Raw genomic sequence first — 27715 nt, 5'->3', positions numbered from 1 at the left:
AGCACATATTACATTGTACAATGTATATAATTATACAAATTATACAGCATATTCAATTATTACAAAAACAATAACCATCTCCACCATTTGCTGTGCATTGACTATTGTGCCAGCCCCAGGACTAGCATGTACACAGACGTACATCAGAGAGGTGACGTAAGCACCTCGAGGTCACACAGCATCAAGTGGCAGACTGCCACCACAGCCCATGGAATTTCTGCTTCTAACTTACGCGGGGTAGTGATCTGTGGTGCAGGGACGGATGGGAAACACACACTCACACACACACACACACACACACACACAGGGCCAGAGGCTGGAATGAAAGCCACAGCACAGGGGGAACCCAACCTGGCTGTTCTGAGCTCTACCAAGTGTGGGCTCGGGTTCGGCCATACGTTGTGAGGGAACCTGAACTTTGGCACCATAGACACCAGGGTCACAAAGCTCTGCAGCTGGCGGCTGTGTGACCCTGGCGGGCACTTAAAGCCTCTGACCGCCAGTGTTCTCGTCTATAAAGTGAGGATGGAGAGGCTGAGCCAGGTGGGACTGCAGGAACGGCCGCCAGTTATGTCCCCAGCCTCCAGCTCAGAGAGCAGCCCGGTCCCCCGGGGCACATGACATGCTCTCTATGCTCATTTTTTTTCCAGTCTATTACTTATAACTCCTTCATATTGTAATGTGTTTGCTGACTTGTTCACTGTTTATTAGAGCAAAACTATACAAAGGTCAGGGGCCTCGTCCCCCTAGTTTATTGCTGAGACCCCCCAAGCCAGCAGTGGGTGTTCAGTAAATTATCAATGAATTCAGTAAAGGGCTGTTGTTACTGTTGTAACCTGTTGTCATTATTATCATTCCCGGGTTAGGTGGAGGTTCAACTGAGCCATGACAGCCTCTAAAAGGTCTCATTCTGTGCAATAAATAAATAAATAAATAAAATTCTGTGATCAAGTATAATCTGAGACTCCAAACATAAAAACACAAGTTTTGAACATCGTCTTCTATAATTTTTCACACTCTGGTAAAATCTGGTAGACTGCTAAAATGTGCCATCTGACATCTAAGAAATCAGGTAAGTGATCCATATTACACTTTTATAATCTTTTACAATCTTAATCAAGTTTGGTACGGGAAGAGGGTTGCAAGAGGGGTGGCTGCCTACCTTCCCGTCCCACAGTTAAACGTGATACACGTTATGTACGATTTTGAAGTTAAACTGTGGCAAGGCAGTGCTCACAGGGCTCGAGATCCAGGCTGGATTATTACTGCCCCTGGAACACCATAGTCCAAGCCTAGCTTTATCTGATGGAAATATAGTATCAGAATTAAAGGTAAGGAAAACCAACATACGGCTTCCAGCTCCGGAAAATGTTCTAGAAACTGTGCCACGTACGTCACGATAGACTGCTCATCTGGAGTGTCAACCATGATGTCTGTTGAGAGAGACACAGGCGTTAGAAGGACACATGGACACACGATCTTTAAGGAGGACCACGGGACACTGGATGGTGAAGGATCCCGTACACCACTGAGGTTCTTCCTCTTCCTTTTACATGTGAGGGAATTTAGGCCCAGAGGGCGAATCATTTGACCGGAGGCGGATGAACAGAGGGTCTGGGATGTAGAATCCAGGATTCCTTACTCCCGAGATTGTCTGTCTGTCCTTGCTCACTGCTGGAGAGAGTCTCACACTCTCCTGACCCGCGTGGAAACCAAGGTAGTCAAGTGTCTTTAAAAGGTGTGTCCTTTCCAACTCTGTCACTACACTCAGGGGACCTGGTCCCAAGGAAATAATCTTAGAAGAATAAACTTCACTCAGTAAGATGTTCATTGCAGTGTTATATATCAACACGACTATTCCTGAAACAACCTCAATGCCCACCAGTGGTAGAAGAGCCTAGTAGATTCTGGTATGCCATGACATGAACCATTGTGTGGCCCATAGAAATATGTAATGAAAACACTGTAACTACATAAGTTAAGCAAATACTTATAGCAAAATTAAGACTGTTAAGTAAAAAAAAGAAGAGGCTAAAACTATACATACACTGAATAATCCCAATTATGTAAAAAAAATTGTAATTAAATGCATAGAAAAATACTGGAAAAATGATCTCAGTAGTAGGAATGTAGAAGATATAATAAGTCTTCATTGGATTTTTCTGGATTTTCCACCTGGGCAGCATGTGTTACACAGGTGGTAAAAATCATTGAGAAGGAAGAGAGAGAAGGGACCGCTGCTACCTTCTGGCTCCAGGAGCCTGGGGATGTGAAGGGCGTCATGCGCGATGCTGAAAGCCTTCTCTAGATTCTCCCGCATCGAGTCCTCCAGGGCCTGCTTCATGTCCACCAGGCTGGGGTCGATGGCCTTGATCACAGCCAGGAAAGCCAGCCCACTCTTCCAGCTGCCCGCAAAGTCCTGCACTGCCACGCCATACCTGGGGAAAGGCCGCAGGGCGGCCGCAGGCAGCTTAGTAAAGAGAATCAGTGATCTGGGGCAGCACGAGGCAGCCTTGCGGGCCTCTAAGTGGGGCCGGGAGCTGCTGCCCTCACATGGCCGGACACCTGGGCCCAAGTCCCGGGAGAGCTGCACCAAATCACCCCATTTCCATCTCTGGATGAACAGAAGAAGGAGGCATGTGTCGAACAAGAGGGCAGAACAGGACCTCGTGTTCCCCGATTTCCAGACAGGTAAATGAGCAGATTTATCAGTGATGCTCAAAACAGCAAACAGGATGTGTTGTGCAATAAAAAGGAGCCAGAAAGTCCCCTGTGCACACCCGGCTGCCCACCCTGTACTTCCTGTGCTGTGAGCTTGGGCAAGTCCTGTACCCGCCTTGGCCTCAAACTCCTCAATGATAAAACAAGATCACCTCGCTGTGACCTCTCAGTGGTGGCTGTGGAGAAGTACGAGCTTGAACCCACAAGAATGGCCATGGCAGGTGGACACCCGAATGTGCCCTGCAGGCGACACACAGAAGCCACTCACTCAGTGGCAGCTAATACCACAGGAGGAACAAAGATGGCTAATCCCGCCAGGTGACAATTTCCCTTAGAAACCATCCCCTGAGACCTGCCAGTCTTGTCACTGGGATCACTGAATTCTCTTTAAACAAATAAATGAAAAACTTTTTTTTAAATTTAGAAATCACTTAAGATTCATAAGCAGTTGCAAAAGCAGAGAACATCATACATTCCCAGAGTGTGTTATTGCAGCAAGGATGTCGGGACAAGGCTGTTAATTAAGCCTCAGACCTCATTTGGTGCTGCCAGTTTCTTTTTTCCAGGGGTGGAGCATAGAGCACAACATTTTAGCGCACGTACGGAGTCCTGGGGCTACGGCCATAATGGAGCAATGGACCTGTTCCATCACCCCAGGAACACCGCCTCTTCCTTAGTCCCCCTGGCTCCCTTTCGGTTGATTTCTTTTCAAAGGACATGTAACGACTGTTCGCATTAATCAACTCTACCATGTTCCGCCCCTCAATCAAAACTGCAAAGATCCAGCCTCTCTTTCATCCTCCTTCTTCTTTCCTCTTTTATTCGCTCCCATACACTGGGGAGGAGGGATCTGATATTTGTGAAGTGCTTTTTACGGGCTGGTCCTATGCCAGGCATGTTTGAGGGTCTGTATCACTTCACCCTAACTACGCTGTAAGGCAGCAAATGACAAGTCACCATCTTGCTGATGTGGCCGGTAGGGAAAGTGATTCACCAGGATTTCACCCCGTGTGTATATGGCAGAGCTGAGGTGGCCCTAAGTTGGTGTGGCTTTTGCTCCATGTGGCCTGGCTTCCTACCCGGCCTTGCCCACGCCCAGAGGCCAAGGGGCTGTTGGCTGCTGCCAGTGGGAGACCTAACACCAAACTGCTGAAAGGCCTTGCCCACCGCGCAGGGTTGAACAGGAGACCGGACACTTTGCTCCAGGTCACGGCCTAAGTTTTGGGGAGGCCAATCCTAACTCTGATAAGTTATAGCTTTTACTGCTATTAGCTTTTAAGTAGGTACAGACTGAAAGACACCTGGGCACTTAACAATAAATAGGGACATGTTATTAGGATTCAAGAGGCATTCCCACTATGGGGTTTAACCCACTGGAAGCTCCTTTGATTTGTATGCAGATCCTCTCAACAGCTTCCTGAAAAGCAAAGATTCTGCAAGTTTTCTGGGCACCAAACCTGAAAGACATATAGCATTCCCTGTCGGGGGTGTCCAACCTACGGCCCGCGGGCCACACGCAGCCCAGGATGGCTATCAGTGAGGCCCAACACAAAATTGTAAATTTACTTAAAACGTGACGAGTTGCTTTTTGTGTGTATGATTACATGTTGCAATGTATTTAATGTGTGGCCCAAGACAACTCTTCTTCCAGCGTGGCCCAGGGACGCCAAAAGGTCGGACCGCCCTCTGCATGAAACAGAAGGCATGTACCTGGCCTATAACTTAATAAATGTTAATGCCCCTTTCCTTTGTGTACTCCAGGGAGGGCCCTCCTCCTGCTGCCTGGTAACGGCATGGGGGTGGGGCAGGGCACACGGCTTACTTCCTCGTTTTCCTCTGCACCCACGCCAGCAGGGTCCTGATGGCCTTCCTCTGGTCTTTCACCGATAGCGCCACGCTCCTCTCTGCGGTGGGCGTGGGTGGGAAGGAAGAGTCTGAGTCCGTGCCCCCCGAGCCAGGCGACAGGCTGGAAGATGGGGAATTCCTGCTGAGGTTGCCCGTGAGCTCCTTAATCTGCAAGGGAAAAGGCATTTCAGATGCAGAGCAAACCTCCTCTGCGCACAGGGGCCATGTGGGTCCTGACTGGAGGGACCAGCTCCTGCAGAAATGGGTCTCTGGATAGGGTGAAACGCCTTCCCGGTGGCCACGTGTCAGGGGACAGGGCAGGACCCACGATGGCCTGTTTCATGGGGGTTGGAGTGCATGCAACGACACTTCGCAGGGCAGGGCCTCTCTTCCCAGTGTCTCTCTGGCTCTGGCCAGCCTCTGCGCGTAACTTTTCCTGACCTGACTCCACCTACCCGTCCCTTCACAGGCTGTCCCTCCCAGAATGCATCTCGCTGTTTCAAGCCCCACTGCCTAGGCTCATCCTGGTCCTGCTGCCCGGACGTCGCTTCCCTCCATCACTAAATCTCTGGCTGCTCAAAAGGTGGTTCCTACCATGGGGCACTTGTGAAAAATGCTTCTGTCCCAGGCCCTGCCCCAGACCCTACAGAATCAGAACCTGGACTTCAGCACCGCCCCCGGGGGTTCATATGCACAGTCAAGTCTGAGCAGCTCTGGTCTAACGCACTCCTACCCACCCTTCAAAAGCTAGCTCTGGTGTCACTTCCTGTAGAAAGGTTCCCTCACTCCCCTTGTCCCCTGAGGTCATTGCCCCTGCTCAGCACTCTGACAACACTCTGCTCATACCTTGACTGTGGCCTGCACCACAGAGCTCTGTAGTATGGGACTGATTAATCTGTAATCCCAGAGAGTCACAAATGCAGGACACATAGGAGAAACTCAACAGACATTTTACTCAATGAATGAATGAAGGTCTGGGGTGGATTTAAGGCCTTGACTTTCTACACATTGCCAGGATCAGGATGTTTCCAGCATCTGTCAGGGGATTTCATCATGACCGCCAGCGACAGAAGCCTGCACAGGACACTACAGCTGACCACGGGCTGTCCCACATAGCATCTCTTCGTGCTCGCCCCACGGGCTCATGTGGGAACCGAGGCTCGGTGAGAGAGCCTTTGGTTTTGAGGTCGAAGGCTCGCCTAGAACTTCCCCTGTTGTCTCCAAATCTTGCTTGTGCTCTCCCTTCCCCGAAACTCAAACATGGAGCCAAAACTCCCAGCAAATCACCTCCGTGCAGATGATTTTTACTCTTGGGGGGAGAAGCAGTTAAATAATGAGCCGTGAAGTTCTATTTCAAAAGAAGGGGGTTTGAGAAGATAAAAATGTCAGCTCATTCCCTTCTACTCAGGGACAAGAACTGGAGCGCGGTTTCAAATGCCACCTTCATACCCTGTCCCGTCTCCATAACCTGCGTTTCCCAGGACAAGCTGCCGTGGCCAAGGATGGAGAAAGGGCTCCCCGTCCGCCACACATGCCTCTTCCTAGAGCTCCTTTCAGACAGGCCCTTGAATCACCTCTGACAAACAGGAGTCATTTTAGGAAAGCAACACCACCAAGTTCAGTTTTTGACAGTGGTTCCCCAGCACTTGTGACATGTTAGAATGAAATTGTTTTTCGAAGTCATTATTTAATTCTTAAATTCTTAAAAGAATAAACAGACTCTTCTGGACAGAGCCCCTGCCACTTCAGAATCACAGGGATGCAAGTCCCTAGCAACCAGAGCCCTTCAGTTCTTTTTCAGGACACAGAAAAGTCAAAATCTGCCAGAAACGGACTCTCTCTGCCACCCTTGGCCTGCCCTGCCCCACCCCGCCCCTCCCCGCCCCGTTCTGCTGGCCCAAGGCAGACGCCAGGAGGTCCCGGCTGCGTGTTCCTGGAAGGAAAGAGTCTTACCTGGAAGAAGAGAATTATGTTCCATATCAGCCCAAGGACCAAAGAGGGGTTGCCATCTGCTATTTCTGCCGCGTCAATGCTAACTAGCTTTACCTGCAGAGAAGACATTGCTGAGCTTCACGGGGGTGGCCAGGCACCTTGAAAGCAGGTTATTTTCTGACACCCTCACGGACGTGTTTCTCTTTCCCACCTGTGCAGTTGGGGATTGCCCAAGGCCACCTCTCAGGGACCCTCGCATGTGAAAGTGTGTGTGTGTGTGTGTGTATGTGTGTTTAATAATCACGCACACAGTGCTTACCATGCGCAGTCACTATTCTAAGCTCATTGCGAGTATTAACTCAGTTCACCCTCACAACAGCCCCGCCAGGTAGGTACTTCTACCTTCCCTACATTTCAGGTGAGGAAATTCCAGAGACGTCAAATGTAATGTGCCCCAGGTCATACACGAATATCTCAGTCACCTTTTCCAAGGAGAGATGGCGAGTGTCCACTGGGTCCATCTGTGTGCGACACTACTTACTACCCCCAAACCTGCAGACTGAACACGTCTCTGGATAAACCCAGAGCACCGACATCAGCAACCATGGACCACGATGGGAATGATAATTATCTGTTGCTAACTGGAAACAGTGTGTTGGGATAAGGCTGATGTCCAGAGTATCTGCATTGGAACAAAACATCCCACTGACTGCTCACACCACGTCTATCAGAGAAAACCTTAGGACGTTTGCTACGGATTTACCTAGGATCTGATCACAGGATGACGCGCTTAGCAAATCCCTAAGGCAATGGCTCTTGAAGTGTGGTTCCTGGACTGGTCTCCTGGGAACGCCTGAAGGGCAAATGCTGCCCCAGATCTACGGGATCTGCAGCTCTGGGAGCCGCGTTCCAGTGGCATTTCAGCCACTCGGTGGGAGAGGACCACTGCACTAGTCATTTTATCCTGAAGCGAAACCCCAAGTGCATAGATCAGGGGTCTGCAAACTTCTACAAAGGGACACAGAGAGTAGCGTTTAAGACTTCGCAGGCCACGGCTGTCTCGGTCACCCGTTCTCCAGGAGGAAGAGAGGAGAAAGAAAGTCAAGGTAAACTTTCAAATGTACCCTGCAAAATTCGGCAGGGAGACCCGGGGAAGAAAACAGGAGGCTTCACCAGATATTCTTTTCTCCCTTTCCCTGAGGGCTTTTAAAAATGTTTGACAAGGGTCTCTGATCCCATCAACTGTCTCCAGTTTCTGGAAACACCGCTCAGCAGCACCTGGGATTTCCTGACCCAGGAAGAGAGTTCCCCGGCTCAGGGCGTCTTGCAGGCTGATGCCAAGAATGTAATTCAGCTAGCACAGGCTCCTCACGGGCAGGCCGGATCCAGGAAGGAGGCGGTCGTCCTGTGTGTAACACGGCCGATCACGTTCGGGCCTGACAGGCCGTCTCCATCCATCATGGCCACACATCCCGCACGATGAATCACCTGCGATGTGTGGCCCTCTGGTCTCCTGTCCCTCTCTCTGAGAGTCCCCTCTGCTCCTGTGGCTCACTGCGCACGTCCCAGTGCAGGGAGTGTCAGAGCAGTTCGTCAAGTTGATCACCCCTCCAGGAGGGAGCCCAGGATGGCTTCCGAGCTGAGGTCCGTGGAAAGCATTCCAAAGGGAAGCGAGGACAGAGCCGCCTCGTAGGGATGCAGTAAACAGGACGGTGCCCCACCAGGGGAGCTGAGGGACAGGGCACCTGGCCAAAGGGAGGCCGTGACTGCAGGTGGCCCAAGACCTCAAGGAGCAAACATTCCCAAATACCTTGGGCGCCGCACCACTGTTGGGTGCTCTGTTGTGAACAGTGTAAGAGCCAGGCAGCAGGCAGAAGCTTTGGGGACAAAGGCTGCCCCCTCCTTTTCCCTGTAACTCAGTTGTTTTTGCTACACTGACAAGTGGACCAAGGGGCTGTGGGGAATATTCCTTCCCACAAAAGCACAAGGCAGCGACAATGGTCATCGTGGTGGAGCCAATTTCTTGCCGAGTGGTTTTCACGGGTTAATTCATTTCATGCTCTTAATGTTTCGCAGACAAGGAGGCTGAGGCTCGGAGGCTGGAAGTCGCAGAGCTGGCCCCCCAGGGCAGCCCGTCTCTGACAGCCGAGTCAGGGCTACGCTCTGTGGCGCGTCGGCGTGGGGGAGAGCGGGGAGGACAGGGGCCGGCCGCACCTGGCAGCGTCGGAGTCCTGGAGCCCGTGGGGCCTGCTCGGCATCGGTCACCCAGTTCTGGGCACTGCTTTGGTTCAGCAGAGCCACTGCGGCCCGTCCTCCCTCAAGCTGGGACATTAGGACACAAAGGGCCCAGGAAGGGCCCAGGAGTGGTTTGTGGCTGCTGGGAGTGGGGCAGAGACTGCACCTGAAATGACTGTTTCCGCCTGTGTCACTCACCTGTGCTCACCCCTCCCTACCACCACGGGGTCATTCACCTGTCCTTCCTGCCTGGCCAACAGGGCACAAGGCCGACAAATCACACCCACATTTGGAATATTTCCGGATTTTTAAGTGAAAAATGAAGGGAGAGGGGGCTTTAATGTTCTGTTGTGCCACAGGCAGACAGCGGGGGAAGCATTTAAGGGCGGACAAGGCCTATATCCAGGCCTTCGGCGTGCGGCACTGCAGTGGTGGGCTGCCACACCTGGGTAGGGGCCGGCCCTGCCCGGAATGGCCGCCCGCCTGTTGTCCTGTTATCCCAAACACGGCGCCCCCTGGAGTTCAGGTGTAGATGCTGCTCAGGGGAGCCCCGCCTGGCGGCCCCTCCAGGAGCAGGGAAGGGAGGAGGGGCCTCAGCAGACGCTGCCCGGACAGGCGCACCCAGTCCTCGGTGACTCCCGGAGGCAGGCTCCCTTTCTGTCGCCTCCACCTCACAGATGTGGAGGCTGAGGCCCAGAGCATCCATGTCGCTTTCTAGGACCGGGAGCTGTGGCAGCTGCACCCCAGAACCTGTGCCCTCAACGGCCATGTGAAGGCCGAGGCTGATGGCGAAACTAGCTCCAAGGGGACACCGGCGTTTTCATGAATGTGCTTCTTCACAAAGCGGCTTTACTGAGATGGGATTTATATTCCATTCCATTCACCCATTCAAAGGCTACGACTCGATGGTGTTTGGTGTATTCTCAAACAGGCACAGCATCACCAGAGTCTTTTCTGGAACGTCTTGTCACATCAGAGAGAAGCCCCATCCTCGCTAGCTCTCTCTCCTGACCCCCTACCCCTTGGCCTAACCAACCGCTAGTCTATCTTCTGCTCTAGGGAACCTTCCTGTCCTGGACGTTTCATAGGAATGGAATCACAGAATAAGTAAGTCCTTTGTGTCTGGCATTTTTATGATGTTTTCGGTGTTCATCCATGTGGTAGCCTATATTGGTGCGTCGTTCTTTCTCTTGGCTGAGTAGTCCGCTGTATGAATTTACTGCGTTGGTTTATCCATTCAGCCACGGATGGTCACGTGGGTTGCGCCCACCCTTTGGCCATCAAGAGTGATGCTGCTAGGAACTATGCTGTGCTTTTAGGCCGCCACCGTCTGAACGCCCTCCTGTGTCTGGGGCTTTCCCCGCGGTAGGGGAGGCAGAGCCCACCTCTGCCTGCAAAACCCAAAGCGCTTTGCTCATCCCCGCTACCCTTCATAGCTGGGATGTGGGCAGGGCCCCAGGCTTGGTGACCCAGGCCTTTGAATCGGAATGTGTGACACTGCGTTCATTCCAGGGATTGTGGGTCCTTGAACTGGGGGCATGGGGACCTCGGTGGTGGGCCTGGTGCCTGGAACTCTTGGTTCCCATCCCTGGTTCGCCCAGTCCCCCTGTTCGCTACTCAGCACCCTCGCAACAAATCCCCTTCTTGCTTAAATCAGCCGATCTCAGCTTCTGTTGCTTAGCACCCAGAACTCCAAGAGAACTGCACTTAATGACCAAGTTTCACCGTCGGGCAAGCTGCGGCGTTTCTATCCAGAGTAATCGCCGAAGCTTAATGAACGGGGAGCCCTGGAAACCTCGTCCCTCTAGGGCCCTCCGTTCCCATTTCTGAAGGATGTGGATCAGAGTTCAAAACACAGAAAAAGCTTGTGAAAGTCTACAAAGTTCTGTCCAAGAGGGGAGAATTTTGGAATTCTGTAAAACTGGCTTATTTAGCCTCTCCTACCCCCTGTGCTTCCCCCGTATTCTGCGTTCTAAAAGACAGTTGTACATTTGGACACCTTCACTTGCACTCTTATTTTAAGAAAAGGCGGGGGGGATGTCAACTAATCCTAAAGAGCCAAGCCCCAGTCAGCTGCCCTGCCTTCCCAGGACTGGGGTCCTGGGGAGCTTCTGTCCCAATGGAGACCGAGGCGGGGCAGGGGGGCCGGGGCCAAATCGCCAACGGACAGGTTAGCCGAGTTCCCTTCAATTTAAACTTGGTCCAATTTGGCCGTTTGAGCAGCGTCCCTCTATGCGCTTCTCTTGTGACCAGCACTAAACATCCAATGACATTCTCTTTGCTGCAGGGAAGGCCTGTGTTAACCAGGTGTGTTTCCAATACTTACATTGCTGTCCTCCAAAAACTTAAGTGCTTTCGCTATGTTGTTCAACTGAAAGATGCGGTGGGATGAGGACTTGTACTCGTGGAGCTGCGACACAGAACGGAACAGAGCGGTTAGACCCGCCCGGGCCTCGAGGCCCCGCGTGCCTGCCAGCGCACGCCTCTCGTCTTCTCCCCTGCCTTCACATCAATCTCAAGAAAGAGAGTCTGGGCTCCCAGCTGAAACCCACCCCTTATTTATGGTTCCCAGACTTAAGCTGGCGAACAGGGACCCAGGGGTGAAACGAGGGGCAGATTTGTCAGGTTTTTCTCTGACCCAGCTCCTGGCTTTTGATAGTCCCCCCTCCTCCAGAGCCCGGCGGTGACGTGCTGTCCTCGCCGGCTGATGGTTTCTGTCAGAGTCGGAGCTTCCGCCAGGAGCATCACTGCACAGCTGCTAAATCATCTGGCAAGTTCCTCCCTGGGGGGGCAGATGTTCCTGTTTTCTGGCCAAGAGCTTTGTGAGCAGCTATCCCCAGTCAGAGAGAGACAGGGAGACAGGGAAGGGGAAGAAAGACAGAGACAGAGACAGAGACAGAGAGAGTCGGGGAGAGACAGAGTGAGAGAGAAAGAGAGAGACAGAGAATGACAGAGAGAGAGGAGAGAGAGTGCAAGGGGCAGGGGAGGCAGAGGGAGAGAAAAAGAAAAAGGGGGAGGGAGAGAGGCAGCTAAAACTCGGACGACATCAGCTGTCCACACTGGGAAGCCCACGATGCCCCTGGGTGGGTGGTTTACATTCCCAGGCAAACCAGTGGTGTCAGTCACACCTGGCACGAACTGCCAGGCCAAGCTCACGGGTCATCGCTGCCCCTCTGTGTCTGCCACCAGGAGTCACTTAGGGCAAATCAAACCCTGGATTCTAGAGCAGGGTTTCTCAACATTAACACTATGGGCGTTTTGGCCACATCATTGCATCCCCCACCCCCACCGCCCCAGCCCCGGCCCCGGGGACATCTCTGGCAATGTTCTAGGGACATGTTGGGTTGTCACACTGGGGATCCTAGTGGCTACCAGTGAGTAGTGACCAAGGATGCTGTGATGCCATTGAACACCCTGCAGTACACAGGATGGCCCCGCCACAAGGACCCATCACACCCAAAATGCCAACAGCGCTGATGTTGAGAACCCTGCTTGGTGAGAGGAGAGACAGGACTCAGCTGTGCACAGCGGACACACACCATGGGAACAGGTTTGGCTAAGATCAAAGTGAAATAAACCTCAAGATGGGCGAGTTCAATTCAATTTTGGTCATATGTACAAGAAGGTTCTAGAAGCCAGCAGTTCTAGTTTTGACTTTGGGATGGATGATAGAATGTGATTGTAAGATGCCTTCTCCGTCTTCCTAGCTGTCATTCTGGTTAATGCAATGGCTGACCAGTTAAACTATGATGTCCTAGTTCCACTCTTAGCTTCAACCGACTCACAGAAAATACCAGGCATTTATTCATCTGCTTACTAAAGTATATTTGCCTAATAAAAAGATACTGCTGAGTTGCACATAATTATATCCATCTTAGTCACTGAGGAAGGAATGTCACCCTTCACAGTTTGTCACAGGATTTACTTATGGCCAGGTATGTGCACATACATATGGATCTGTATTAAACAGAAACCTTTATCTCTGTTTTCCTGTGTTTTATTTCTTCCTGACCCCTGTGCCATACGTACCAGATTTCGCCCAGACAGGACTTCTAACAGAGCCATAAGGATTTTGCCATCTTGTATGTCAACGAATAAATCTTTAACTTCTAGAGGCGGGCTGCACTGTGGGAGAAAAGGGGGGAAAGCAGCCAATGAGCGACCTGTGCGACCCACAGAACTAGATGACAGCTGCAGGTTTCACGGAGAGGAAACTTCCAGACACCCACCACTGTCCACAGGCAGCAAGGCCCCTCCCATGGAGACCGTAAGCCCGTCCCCCACCACGGTAGGTGACACCTGGGCAGCGGGTGCACTGGGGAGCCGTGGAGAAGACAGCATCGGGGGCCCCATCAAACATGTGACCCTTGGGGGCACTCCTTATAGGAGATCTCAGACCCCAGAATCCCATCATATCCACGTTTCTACTTAAGGGTAGAAAGAAAGGGCATGTCTTAGTTATAGCCTTCCACCAAATGAGAGAATTCTAGAAGTAGGGCTCATGTCCAAGTACCTGGTGTAAGCCCTTCACCTCAGATTTGGGGACCCTGAGGCCCCAAGAGGCTGGGCGGCGTGCCCAGTGTTTGGAGAGGTCAGCCATCCGGTACAGCCCTGCGCCTCATCAGGGTGCCCTGGCTGACCGCAGTGCAGCTCAGACCAGCACCACGATGGCACGATCCTGGGGCAGTTACCCTCTGGGCCAGGGTCCAGCTTGTGGCAGGGCTCCCCCATCTCCAGTATGGTTTAGTCAAAGCACATGCACCTTCCTGGGGGGCCAGTTGGCACGCCATCAATATTTAGCCCAAGCCTGCAGGTGGGGCACCCATGGCAGAGGAAGCCAGGAAGGAAGCTCGTGTGGGCAACTTGGGAGGGAGCAGGGGACAGATGGACACACGGCTGGCCTGGTTCCTTCCACCCTCAAGTCTGTAAGTCTGTCAGGATCTCAAAAGTTTGAGAGGATGAGTTATAGGTATATGTTGATGTATATTTATATGGTTGGGCATACAAAGTAATACATGCTCATGATAACAAATCAAACTAATTAAAAGTGTATTAAAATGTTAATTAGTGGAGTATTACTGCCTTTTTCCTCCACAAAATCCAGGCTTCCTGAGATAAACCGTTATCTCATGATGTACCTTTCACCTATTCCACTAAATAGCAAGGGGATTAGACAGACCTCAGTCCAAATCCAGGTTCTACCCTCAACAGGACTTAGCCTTGGACATTTTCTTTAACCTGTCTGGGCCTGAGTGTCCTTGTCTACAAGGTCAGGTTCAGGCATCTGACCCAGTGCAGAGGACAGGAGCTAAAATGGAATGAGATCATGCAGGCAAAGCGCCTGGCACAGCACCTGCTTTCCCAGACTAATACAATACCATCAGTCAGACCAGTTTACTACTTTTATTATTAAGCAGCTTCCTGCAGAGTCTTGGGGTAGGGGGGTTCTCTTTTGTAAGGCCCTTCACTGGGGGGTGCATGCCTCACAGCTGCAAGTCCTGAGATGGAGATGTCCTTAGCGGGTGCCCTTCTGCAGGGAAAGACCCTTGAAGCATCATCTCTCTGCCCCACTTGCTTCTCTTTCTGGGTTCCCTGGGTCAGAAGAAGGCACCCTCAGCCCCAGGTCACCAGGCTCTTCCCTGTCCCTGGGGGAACAGACAACTGTTCACACAGGATCCGAGTGTGAAAGGGCCTGTGCGAGAAGGCTGAAAGCCACTCCCCCCTCCCCCACCCAGCTTTCTTCTCTGAGCCTAGACCTGGAGAGAGGTCTGCTGTCTAGGTGAGCTAACACTGCTCCATGTCCACTAAGAGTCTGGCTCAATGAGGCTCGGAGTCCACGGGGCAGGCTGGAACTTGTTGGCCACAGGTTTCAGCCCAGGGATCGGCAAACTGGGCTTCCTGGAACACTAGGCTTCAGCGGAACAGCTTCAGGGGGGCCGAGGTGCATCAAGAAGGAGGCTGATCCATTGCACCCCTTTCATTAGGGACACTCAGCTCTTATGGGCCTTTGTTTAGGGTCCTAGGCAAGGCTTGGCTTGAAGAAAGATTCCTGTTGACTAATGCTTGGTAGTAAGTGCTCTGGTGCGCATGGCTAAGACTTAACTGAAACAGAATCTCCAGGAATAGGGTCCATAAACCTGCAATGTTAATAAGTCCCCACCCCAAGCACGGAGTCTGTTTACTTCTCAGTTGGTGCCTTTGGCAGCATTGGGATAGTGAGACTGGGTGCTCTCACTCCTGGGTGCAATGAAAGGAGGTGCTCACAGGGGAGATGAGGAGTCAGTATAAACAGGGAGCTGTGGCCCAGGCGCCCTGTCCCTCTGGAAAGGCCTTCTTCCCGGAGAGCCTTAGAAGGCCCACGTTTTCTTTCTTTATTACGGAAGGTGGCTTTTCCTGAGGCTTTATATGAGCCCCTGACCCCCAGTGAGTCAAAATACAAGGCGATTCCACCCACAGGTGCACAGAAAAGGACTTGGCTTCAAGGGCTACAGTGACTTTGAACCAAAAGGCAGATTAGTTTCTTTTCTTCTTCTGTTTTCTTTCCCCTGCTTTGCAAGCTCCCGCAGCTCTCTGGGCACATTCCAGGCTGAGCATGAGGGCGTCAGGTTACGGAGACTCTTGCGGAAATATTATTCCTGTTAATGTGAGGCAGATATCACGGGACCCGAACGAAACCCCCCCCCACCATCGACGGACTGACACAATTTCCAGTTCCCAGCCCGCACTGTGGACAAGCCCTGTGCTCGAGGGGAACCCGGAGCATCACTCCCGTGGACAGTGTCTGGAGGAACCTCTGTGGCAGCCGCCGCCCACAGGGCCTTGGCTGCAGGCCGTCTTGCGAGATGGCGGGAGGAGAGATTGAACCGGCTCCAGAGAAAACACCCCTGGGGCCCCAAACGCGGCTCCGCGGGCTTCACGAGATCGGTCTGGCCAAGTAAACAGCACCCCGAGGGCTTTTCTTCATGATCTAACTCCTTGGGTAAATTAAGGAATTTCGCCAGAAGCCAGAGACTCGGTAAATATTTCTGACAGCCTTCAAATTGCAGTTAAGCCCAATTCCCCAAGGAGTTCCTGGGTTTCCTTTACATGAAAGGTTGTTCTTGAAAGTCTCGAGGTTGGAAACGTGGCTGTTAATTTTGCCCTGTTTATTAGGCATCAGGCTCAGGTGCTATCTGATTTATCTGCAGAGTGGGCGCTACCCACCTGCCCCACGGAAGGAGCCGGAGCGTGGCCAAGGGGCAAAGCCCTGATATGATAAATGCTGGCGGAGGCTCATTTGGGGTGGTGAGTGGGTGCGTGGGCATTTGCTCTATTACCCTCTGCACTGCCCTGTATTTATTTTTTAATTTAAAAAAAAAAAAAGGACGAAAGAAAGACATATTCCATCCACCAGGAGGAATTCCCAGCTACCCCAACACACATCGGGCTTTCATTTAGCAGCTCGGTGAGCTTGCGTTTGGGAAACGGTTTTCCTTTTTTCCAGAAATAACACTTCACATTTATGAGCCCTGCCTATAGTCAAAATAACGGGCAGGTGATTTACAACACTTCACCCATGACAGGTAGTCTTTCACCTGAAGAGCGCGGGAGCCTCCTGTGTTCCGTTCTACAGGCGGGGCGCAGAGGTGTGGGTGGCCAAGGGCTGCTCAGGAAATATCGCAGGCCCCAAAAAGTCAACTCCATGAATGAGGATTTCGGTCAAGAGCTCCACTTCCTAAAAGCCGCATTTATTTTCTCTGCTCTCTAATCATTTCAATGGCTCCCTCTGAGAACCTCCATTTGGGTTAACTCTCAGGACAGTCAATAGTTCCGCTTGTACCTTTTAAGAAGACAGGAGAGGAGGAAATCTACCGGCCTGAACTCACTCATGTGGGGCGCTTGAATACCGCCACGTTTGAAAGGAGACTGCTGGCTGGGTCTACTTGGAGAAGCAGATGGAGGAATTTCAGAAGAATGAAATGAAGTGAGTGGAATGAATCCTGGTAGGTCAGCTTTCTTACAAAGAGAAAAGGGATCTCTCCTGCCCCAGCCCCAGCCCCGGGCAACACAGAGAATTCTGGTCAGGGTCAGGGGCTGCCCTAGCATGTAAGGCGGGCTGGGAGTTCTCACTTGAGCTGTTGGTCCGCTCGCCCCTCATCCTTTTTCCTCTGCTTCGCAGCCTGAGAAACTTGCAGACAAAATGCAGCTCAAGACTGCCGGGCCAGAGGACATCAGACAGAAAAGAAAAGGGGCAAGAAGAGTCACCAAGCTGGATCCGCAGCAGCCAGAGGAAGCGCTTCCTTCTCGGTGGTGGGACGGCAGGAAGTCATTGAGCCTGTTTCCTTATTCATAACGGGGTACGGGTGGGGAGGTAATGAGAGTTGTTATGGGAATGAAAAGAGAATGTGTGGTGCACTAAGTAGGGCTCCTGGTACACGCCCTGAAGGGTCAGGTAATATGACTGATCCATAGCAACATTACGTGATTAACAAGGGATTCTGGCTTTGTGAAAAGGTGTCAAGGGTTCTTGCGTTAAATCAATCCAAATTCCTATAGAAGGCTCTCTCTGAGAGCCTCCCCCACCGGAAGTCAAGAACCCTCTTGCCTCCTGTCCATGGGAGCGTTTGGGTTGTGCAACAATGAACGCCTTCTAACTTTTGCTCGTCGTTTCTGTTGAAAGATAGACTTTTCGGGGTGTGGCGATAGTCATTCCTGGGGTTCAGTGGTCCCGGCTGGTGGGCAGTCACTGAGCTGACAAGCTGCAGAATCTGCTGGCTCTTCACCCAGGGACCATAAACGATGCTTCACACAGAGAGTTTGGAAAAAAGTTCCAGAAAAACCAAAGCTATTTCAGGAGGGTAATGGAATTCCAGTGCACGTAAAGGGCGGGGTGACCGATGCCTCCTGTATGGGGCTGCCTGATTCTCACACCTGGCGGGCCAGCGCGTGCCTGGTATCAGCTGGCTGTGCTTCACGTCCCGAGGAGCAGGACCAGCTTCAGGTCACCCTCCCAGCAATCAGCTGGTCCCATTGCATTCAGCTCTCTATGGCCCAGTAAGCCGAGAAACGACTGAGTTCTTTGCGGATCAATACTCCTGGACTAGTACTAACAGCCACAAATAAAGTAGCCTTTACCATGGGGGAAAAAAAAAAAGACAGACCTTTCTCTCCCCAACTAGACGGACAGCCCTGGGGCGGTGGGGGACAGAACTGTGCCTTACGGACCTCCGTGTTCCCAGCACGGAGCTCGACACCAGGCAGTGAGAATGATAGATGTTCCAATGAATGAACAGCAATAACAACAGCAACAATGGAAAACAGAGCCACCGTGCCCCCTCGCCGGACTCCTGAACCGTACGCTCAGTTATGGATGAACCCATCAGCTACCAAAGCCCAGGCACCCCACTTACCTTCTCTAGGTGTAGATTTATCCATCGAGTAAAGGTCCTCTTCTGCACATTTTCCCTCTCAACTGAAAACAAAGAAACACCATCAGCTGGGCAGAAAGAAATATGTGCAAAACCGCACCCTCTTCTTCGCAAGGATCCGGGATCCTAGGCGCATGGCAGACAGAGCCCCAGAGGGCCCCGTGTACTTATGCAAGGCAGTGGCCAGGGGTCTGGTGGCACCTAGAATTCATTTTCCCCAGCCCCGCACCCCAGCATCTTAAATAGATGAAATACCCACAGAGAACGACACATCCTACACAACCTAACAGTGCACATTTGGGCACCTGAGCCTCCAGCTGAAGAAGTGCTGGTGGTTAAGATACAAATTGACCCGCAAGGTGACGGGGCTGCACCCCGGCCTGGGAGGAGAGATGGGGCTGAGGAGCTGAGGCACGGGAGAGACGGGCGAGAGAGTGGAGGCCGGCGAGGGGTTGGGGCGCAGGCTCTGGCACATGCCAGAGTGTGGCGGACAGAGCAGCAGCCCTGGGCTGGACCCTCGGCCCTGCCGTCTCCCCGCTTGGAGTCTTCAGGCCAGTCACCCGTCCCCATGTCTGACCTGCTCACCTCCAGCTGCTGGAAGATACCTGCGATCCTGCACGTCAGCGCAACGTGGTTCCTGGCACAACGCCCGCTCCTTTTTTTTTTTTTTTTTTGGTCATTGCTATTTCTAGAGCCAGGGAGCACTGGACCCCGTCCTGGAAGGGAGAGCTCGGCAGGAGTCTGCGGCAGAGCCTCCATGAGCCAGGAGGACAGAAACCAGATGCAGGTCGCTCCTCCCAGGGGACAGCCTTTCCCAAACAGTCTTCTCAGGAAAGATCTTTCCTTTTCAAGGGTTGCTGCCATCTAGCCAGCACTAATTGTGTCCTGGACACTTTGTTTCCATTAACCTTTAAACCTGACTGACACCGCCTGCAGAGTAGAAATTTGCTTCACAGATGAACAAAATGGGGCTCAGAGAGGTGCCATGACTCGCCCAGGGCACCTGCTGGCGAGGCAGAGCTGGGCAACACCCCCAGGTCTGTCTGCCCCTCAGTCGGCACCTGGAAATGGGAGGCCTGGGTTTGAATCCTAGGTCTTCCAAGTATGGCAAAACCATCCGCAATGGTAATGATAACGACTTAAAAATATTTACTGAGCATTCGCTACGCAGCAGGTGCCCATCTAGGCACTTGACCCGCATTTGCTAATGTAATCCTTCCTGCCACCCCTGCAGGCGGGCGGGGCACTCCTGGGGCGCCCTCTTGCTGGAAGCCACACAATGGCTAAGGCTAAGGCTCCTAGTGTGCATTTGAAAAAGGTGGGCACCGAATAACGAATAGGCAGCAGAGCTGGGACTTGGGGCTGAACTCTGGCCTTATCCTCCTCCCGGACAGCTCTGTGTCCTGAGCCGGCTTGGCGCCCTAGGACCCGAAGGGAACCTTGAGATGGTGCCGTGCCATCCCAGAGTCGGGCGCTCGGTGGACCGGCAGCGGGCCCTGTGGCTCACGCAGCCACACCTCTCAGGAAACTGGAAATGTCGGCGTCAGCCGGCTCCCAAATTGCCAGGTTCTGGGTTTCAGCACGTTGGAAGAACACATCACACATGCCTAAAGCCATTTCACATTTCTTTAGCAATAAGAAAATGAGAGGCCATTTATCTCCTGCGGGGGGAAAAAAAGGCTACAGTTTTCTCTAACGACTGTGGTTCCTTTTTCCGCTCAGCCTCATTATTGGGTAGATAGTGGTGCCCATAAATCAAATTTTAATATTGTGCCTTTCAATCTTTTTAATTGAAGAGCCAGCCGACAGTCATTATGCTTTATATGACCGATTTTCTCTCATTTTCCTCCTTTTCTATAAGGGACGGCCACTGGCAGGCAGGCACGAGGATTAAATGTCTAATTCCGGTAAACTGCTTCGTGGGGAGGAAGAGGAAGGAGAAAGGAAAAGAGGCTGAGAGAAACGAGATAGGGAGGGCTGCCGAGAGCTGGGCTGACAGAGTCGCAGAGCTTTCTAGAAGATTGGAGACACCCTGCCCCAAGCCCCATGTGAGTCCTTTTAGCCTTTGCAGCTTTTCCATAGGAAGGGTGTCCCATAGTTGAGTGACCATCCCTCTGTTGAAGGCCCCTCAGGTATTTCCTGATTTTCACTGTTATGAGCATCCTTGTTCCAGCCTCCGGGGTATGTGGTTCTTTGTGCACAAGCCTACGGACGTAATTCCTCGGGCCTGACAACCAAAAGTGCAACTGCCGGGTCTTGGTGGTGGGCACATTTAAACTTTTAATAGCTACTTCCAAATTGCCCTCCCAAAAGGCTGCCCCGGTTTATACTTTCACCCCCAACTGTCTTTAAACAAGTTTATGGGGATTGTAAAGTATTTACACACACATTCAAACACTCAGGCTGGTTTCTCCATATGGCTTCAGAGAGAGCAAAGTATGAAACAGAAGTGCATTCAGGGGAAGCCTGAGAGAATCTGGGTTAGCCTGCTGCTTAAACTGTGCAGAAAGGTGTAAATGAGGAAGTGGGTGTCTATGAGTCTATATATATGCCTTATCCATCCACCCACCCATCCACCCACCCATCCATTCACCCATTGTTCCACCCAACCATGTATCCATCCACCCATCCATCCATCCTTCTACACAACCATGTATCCATCCACCCATCCATTCTTCTGTCCATCCATCCACCCACCCATCTGATACTTATTCAGCGATCATTACATGCCAGAAAGTATGCCAGACCCTGCAGGCAAAATCAGAGATAAGGAATTAAGCATTCACAGAATCGGCACTGCAAGAATTCACAGCCAAGTAGGAGAGAAAACACGGGTACCGCGAAGCTCTACATGTACCAAGAAATGAATCAGAAGTTTCCAGGACTGAAGGGACGGGAAAGGATGATTTTAGACCCCCGTGGGGCACCCCTCCAGGAACTCTAAGGGGATGCCACGGTACACATGGGGCACGGCGGGGCTCCCGAAGGCAAGGACCACGTTCCCAGCTCGGCCCTGACCCAGAGCCAGTCTCAGGGAGGCTTCACTTCCATTCCAGCCATGGCCAGTGGGCGAAACTGAGCACAGATCGGCTTCGCCAGCAAAGGTGACCCATGGGAGGGCAAGGTGGTGACTGAAGATACGGGGGGACCATGAGACTAAATCATAAATGACAGACGAGTCCCGAACTGAAATCAGGCAGAGACCACATTTTCTGGACCTGAAACTGGGACACGTCGCTCAATACACAGGAGAGAGAGTGCATGAATTTAGGCTGGCCCAGAACATCCACGTGAGAGCCACGCACCATTTGCCGGGCGACCTTGGTCAAGTTCACAATTTTCAAAATACTTGGCCTCGGTGTCCCCTCTACAGAAGCAGGGTGACTGAGCCTCCCTCACAGGCAGGCTGTGGGATTCAATGGGGTCACCCCAAAAGCGTCCCGGACAGCGGGCCTATAAGGCCACTCTCCCCCATCGCCCCGGCTCCAGCATGCCCTGGCCTTGGGCTGTGCTGCCTGCTGTCCGACATAGCGGTCGGACGCCCTTCCATGGATTTCCCCGTTGCAGAACACCCACCCCCCACCCCCAGGCCTTTCCTACCTCTGGCCTGCCAAGACTCCATAAACTTTATATAGTTTCCATAAATCCAACGGCCCCTTTTTTCCACCGCACCTATCACATTGTAAAGGTGTAGGAAACCATTTCTCAGGAAGGGTCTGGCCCTCTCACGCGGTGTTTGTGGGGCCCGGTGTGGGTTTACTGGGCAAGAACAGAGTAATAACAGCGCAGTAAAATCACCGTCCCCAGCTCTGCCTGGCCGGCCAGGGTGCCCGAGTGCCGGCCAGGCTGGAGGAGGCGCTCACCAGGCCTGGGGACTCTGGCGACAGAGATGGAAAGGGAGGCCCTGCCTTCAGGCTCCATGCCACCGTCTCAAATCCCCAGGTGTGAGTCTGGTCCTGGCTTTGCCCAAAACAGACCGTGCGACAATGAGAAGTACGATCTTCCCCTCTTCTGCAAAAGTTGGGGGCCACAGAGAGAGGGACACAGCTCTGAGGTCAGACAGATTCACGTGCGGCCTTCGTTCCGTCTGTCCACATTCCCCACACACCTACATCCTAGGTCATAGTACCGCCATAACGTTTCTGCGCTTCCTGCCCATGAGGAAAGCTCGATGGCTTTATCTGTTTATAAAAATTGTCCACGCATTACACACAATTAAAACCAGACAGAAAAGCATAGAGAAATTTATCTAAAATATCTTGACATCTCCTTATCCCCTGAGACCAGCACTAGGGACATTATATCGACCATCCCTCCAGGACCACACGGAACTAATACACATAGACAGATACTACTGTACACAATTGCAACGTGATCAGCCAACGACTCAGCGTTTCTCAAAGCAGGCCCCTGGATCTAAGTACATCAAGAGTGTCTGGGGTGATAGTTAAGAAGCTACTCCAGGACCCCATCAGAGGTCCCCACCAACTCACTCTCCCTGGGGCCGAGGCATTTTAACAGGCACAGCAGGTGACGGTGGTGCACTGAGAACCCGGGTCGTACCTGGTAAGAGACAAGTGGCACAGTCCCTGGGTCAGCCTTGGGCAGAGTAGAGCACGCCACAGGCATGTCACCTGGCCCAGAACAGCCCACAGCTCTGCCACAGCCCAGAGGATGGGGAGCGGCACCCGCCTCCCAGGCTTGCTAGGACCACGTTCAATATTGCTTACTGGCACCAAGCAGGAAAAAGTCACTTCCTCTCCCTCTTTGTCCAAAGAGCTCTTCCTGATAGCGATTGAATTCATGTAATGGGGAGATGTCTGACTCTCCTGAGAGGGAAATCAGAATTCAGCTAGAAGGGCTGACTTTCGCATGGGAGACATCCTGTGACGTCCGTCCAGGTGGGTCTGTGGGGAGCCTTTGCTCCCAGCTCCAGGGATGCTGTCTGGGTGGGAGGAGGGAGGCAGGTGGCGGAGCTGTGGCCCCACCGCTTCGGGCTCGTTCCTCCAGGCCACAGGACAGCAGCTGAGGGCGTCAGCTGGGCAGAGCCCTGGCAGCCCACCTGAACCTCACCCTGGGACAAAGGCTCGGGGAGAGCTACAGAAAGCTCACTTCCTTCTACCACGGAAGCCGAGGTACAGCAGGAGAGATGCCAACTGGGGAGCCCGCCCCACGGAGCCACTGTGAAGGTCTCAAAAGTAGCAGCTAGGGGTCTGAGAGTAGAGGCTGCCACTTCCTGTGCCCAAGCACTGAAGGAGTTGCCCTGACATCCCTGCAAAGCTGGTCTACAGCGGTCTCCATTTCACAGGTGAGGAGCCTGAGGCACAGAGAGATTTAGTTACTTGGCCACTCACTGGAAGCTTGGGATTTGAACCCGGGCTCCAGGTGATGCCGCCTGATGTTTGCAGGCTCCTCCTGGTACCCTCTGTGGGCCTCTTTCATGAACCCCCTGGGACTCTGCCTCTCCGCCAGGCAGCTGCTCCCAATGTCCCCACACTAGGAACACCCTGTACAGACCGGAGTCCTCAAGACCTAGCTCTCAGCCAGGGGTGCCCAACCAGGGTGACTCTGCTCCTGGGGGACATTTGGCAGGGGCTGGAGACATTTTTGATGGTCATGACTTAGGGGACATTCTACTGGCATCCAGTCCTTGGAGGCCAGGGATGCTGCTCGACACCCTACAGTGCCCAGGACACGCCCCCTTCCCCCTCCCACACAGAGAATGATCCGGACCAAATGTCAGTAGTGCCAGGGATGAGAATCTGTTCAGGAGCCCGTGTGACTGTCCCAGGTTGCTTCTATCTCGGCCCTCCCCCACGGCACACAGAAAAGTTTCAGCAAACAGGAGGGCTCTGCTCTGAGTGACCTTGAGCAAGGAGGTTCCGCTCTCAGGGCCTAGGTTCCCACATCTGTACAGTGGGAGTCATTGTACTGACTTCAGTGGCTTTGAGGGTCAGATGCATTCAACCTGTCCTTGCCACACCACATGCAGGTGGGTGACACACAGCCACCAGCTGCACTGTCCCCGGCCCATACACGGACGCCGGCCGCCCCACGGACCGTGCCCTGCGCAGCCAGCACTCGGGCGGCCCCTCGTGCGCCCCGCGGGGTGGCTGGACTCCCCGGAGCCAGGGCCGCTCCGGGGAGAGGCCCGCCCTGTCTGGACGCGGCCAGGCCCTGCCCGGTGGTTTCGCTCCTTTCCCATCTTTCAACACCTCCCAGAAACACAACCTCATTACATGGCCCCATGCTGGTTCACTTGAGAAATAAAACTCAGAAACAAATTAAACGGCAATTTCTTTTCAAACAGGAGAGGGGCCAGGCTTCAGGAATACCAGGCCGACGTCCTTTGGTTCCGACTCCTGGGGACCACTTCCCCCCATCGGCTCTGGCAGTATTAAAGCCAAGGCCTCCATGTGGTCTGCACCAGCGGTGATTTTTGCGTTTAATTTCCTTTGTTTTTCCTCCCTGAACGTTTGCTCTGACTCAAGTCCCTTTTATCGAGACTTTGGTAATAAAATGCAAAACCCTCCTTGGGACCACAGCTGAGCAGTGTGCAGCTCCTCCAAATAAATGTGCAGAGAGTGGCGGGCAGGACCGGCGGGGCCTCTCCACCTCCCCCGCAGTCTCCTCCCCCTTGGTCCTTTGCGCGCTGGGGATGCGCAGCCCTCGGGCATCAGGACAGAGGAGGGGCGACCTGCTCAAGTCGGCACAAACCGGTGGTCTCCCAACCCGCGCCCACGGAGACAAATAAAACTGCCAAACTCACTCTAACTGGGGACTTAAATCCAATTCTCTCACGGGTCCCAGAGGCCACCAATTAACATACCAGGTTCTCCGCCGCTCTGCCCCTGCTTCTCAGCTGCTCCAAAACACATAACCCAGGGCTCCAAAGGGCTAGTCCCAATTACACACCAAATTAAGTTTTAAGCTATATATATAGGGCTGGTGCCTGTAACTAAAAGAAAAAATAAACCCGTTCTAGTTTTTTTTTCCTGAGAGTGATTCTAACCTCAGTGCTAAACCTCAGCCCACCTTGATTTACGACCGATGACGCCAGCCGGCCATAAAAACCTAAGCCTTGGAGAAGGGATTTTAACATCCACCCAGCTGGGCACACCAGGGCGACATGAGCCGTCCAGGCAGACTGCCCGGACGTGAGCAGCTGAACCCGAGACGGTGCTATGCGGTGCTATGCGCTCACGCCCGCATGCCGCACGCCCGCGTCCAGATGGCGAGCACGCTCCGCCACAGATAAGAGGAGGTGGACACCCTGTCCGCGTGGGCTTCCTTTGCCAGCTTCCAGAAGGCAGGGTGGAGAGAGGGGGAGAAGGAGGGAGGGAAGGAAAGGAGCAAGGAAGGGAGGACGAAAGAAAGTACTCTCTTCACAAACTGGGGTGTCTCACCTCACGTGCTCCTGACACCGCGATCCCTGGGGTACTGAACTGTCTGTTGGGGGCCACAAACGGTGGTGATTTTTTTATACGAGTGTTTTCTTGAAAGAATCCTGGTTTCTGAATATAAACTTGAATAACATCTAAAGCAGGGGTTTCCAAACCCTATTCTGCAGAGCGCTGGCTCTAAACAACCTCTCAGAAGAGGAGCCCAAGGTGTCTGGAAAATATTGCGTGTTTTCCCTCACATAGATATTTACGATTGGCACATTAAAGGCTCCGAGAAGTCCTGTAGTAGAAACTTTGGTTTAATTTGTCATTGGGAGCCAGACTCCTCTTCTGCGTAAAACTAATCACAACTTCCTTGTAAGATGTTCATTCATTGGGGGAGATTTCTCCATGGGGTCCACATGGCCAGAGAATCAGGCAGCCACACTTCCTATGTCACGTGTTCCCCACACCCTACTTCCTCTTCCCCTTGGGCACTCGGCCATACTACATCTCCCAGCCTCCCTTGCGGTAGTCGGGTCAATTAGCATGTGGCTGGGTGCAAGGTATGCCACTTTTAGACCCGGCCAGCACCATCCTCCATGCCTGGTGACCACCACACAGAGGCCATGCAGAGGACGGAGAGGAAGACAGAGCCACAAGAGGGAAGGGGTCCAGACTCCCGAATCTGCCCTTGGCAAAGGATCCTCCAGGGGAGACGCCCCCAGGAGGAATGGCATTGCTGGACCACCGGGCAAGTGAGAAATATACCTTCACAGTCACACAGGGGTTGTTGCTATAAGAGCTGCCCACCCTGGCTAATACCTGTCTTAGGTGAGAACCAGGTCCTCACTGTGAGGAAGGAAGGGAGAAAGCCAACATTTTATGAAGCCTCTCCCAGGCAGTGAGGATCACTTGATGTCTGCCATTTAATCCTCACAGCAACCTCAGCAGGCAAGAGGCGATGAGAGAACTGTCTCAGATAGGAAGTGACTTGCCCCAGCTTTCGGTGGCACGGCCCAGAGGAGAATCCAGCAGAGACCCTCTCCCCAGCACCAGGCTGGGCTGGCCGAACCCCTGCAGGGCAAACCTTATTGAAGGACCTTCGTGAAGAATCTGCTTCCCTCCCAGGATGGCTCAACTGCAGGATGCACGGTGACCTGCTGGCTTGCCCCTTACGGACAGAGCTTAACCCGCCTAGTAAGAATTAGTCCAACCTCTTGGGTTTAGCTATTTTTTTTAAAAAGACATTAAAAACACTCAGTTCATACAATGACCTTGATTGCATTTTAAGGACATCTGTCTTAAAAAAAAAAAAGAAAGAAAAACAACCCACACTCTCACTTTGAATACCATTATTTTTATGTACAGGCAAAGGCTAATCAGCTGCTTGAACCTCTGTTATTCGGGGACCAACTGTCCCAGTTTGCCCAGGACTGAGGGGGGTCCTGGGGCACAGCGTTAAAACTGGGGAAGTCCCACGCAAACCAGGATGAGCTGGTCGTTCTAGCTAGCAGACCCCAGAGCGTGTCCGGGACAACAGGCCCTCAAGGGACAGCAGCCAAGAGGGCAGAAGGCCCTGGGGTTCTTCTGGGAGAAGAGACATGAAAGGCAAGGTGGTTAATATCTGCAAGGTGGTTAATATCTGCAAGGTGGTTAATATTTGCAAGGGATAAAACAAACTGTGAAATTCCCATTTACAGCTTCTACCTGCCAACAAAAAGTGACATCGGCGTGAATTTAAATTCCTATCCTGAGCAGGAGAGGTAATGACTGGAAACTGTGATGGGGAAAGGCGAGAGGTGTCAGGTTCTCCCAGAGCTTGAAGTGTCACCAACATTTCATGTTAATTAACACGAGAGACCAGGGGTTGCCTAAGCCGGGGCCCAGGGACTGAGCTGCACCAAGACAACAAGTATGAATGAGCTACACACCACTGTTTGCTTTGTGACACACGTTTGTTTGAAAAGACAAAAGTTATTACTTACGTCAACCATCCAAATGGACACACTCATGCATGCCCATGTGTGTGTACCTGTGTACACACACAACACACACACACACAGACACACACATCTGTCACTGTAATGTGGCTCACTTTCAACCCTCTTCAGGGACAGGACCTTAGGGTCACTGGAGAGACTCCTCAATACAAGGTCTCCCTGATGCCCCGGTACAGTGGTTCAGCCCTCG

General features: G+C 52.6%; 1 protein-coding gene across 2 annotated transcripts in view; it reads right to left on the bottom strand.

Moving 5' to 3' along the window:
* Positions 1-27715, bottom strand: part of CLMN (calmin) — a 95246-nt gene that overhangs the window by 14406 nt on the left and 53125 nt on the right. For both annotated transcript variants that reach the window (XM_054567067.1, XM_054567068.1), the window contains exons 2-8: positions 18123-18184; positions 12763-12858; positions 11060-11143; positions 6520-6612; positions 4544-4734; positions 2245-2438; positions 1351-1433 (exon numbers count right to left, since the gene is read on the bottom strand). In XM_054567067.1, coding sequence (XP_054423042.1) covers positions 1351-1433; positions 2245-2438; positions 4544-4734; positions 6520-6612; positions 11060-11143; positions 12763-12858; positions 18123-18184 — 803 coding nt within the window. The remainder of the gene's footprint in view (positions 1-1350; positions 1434-2244; positions 2439-4543; positions 4735-6519; positions 6613-11059; positions 11144-12762; positions 12859-18122; positions 18185-27715) is intronic.

Source organism: Pteronotus mesoamericanus, unplaced genomic scaffold (genome assembly GCF_021234165.1).
Source record: "Pteronotus mesoamericanus isolate MK-2021 breed Mesoamerican mustached bat unplaced genomic scaffold, CSHL_Meso_final contig_182, whole genome shotgun sequence".
Classification (NCBI taxonomy): domain Eukaryota; kingdom Metazoa; phylum Chordata; class Mammalia; order Chiroptera; family Mormoopidae; genus Pteronotus; species Pteronotus mesoamericanus.
Note: the sequence above shows the minus strand (reverse complement) of the source record. Positions and strands in the feature narration are given on the sequence as shown.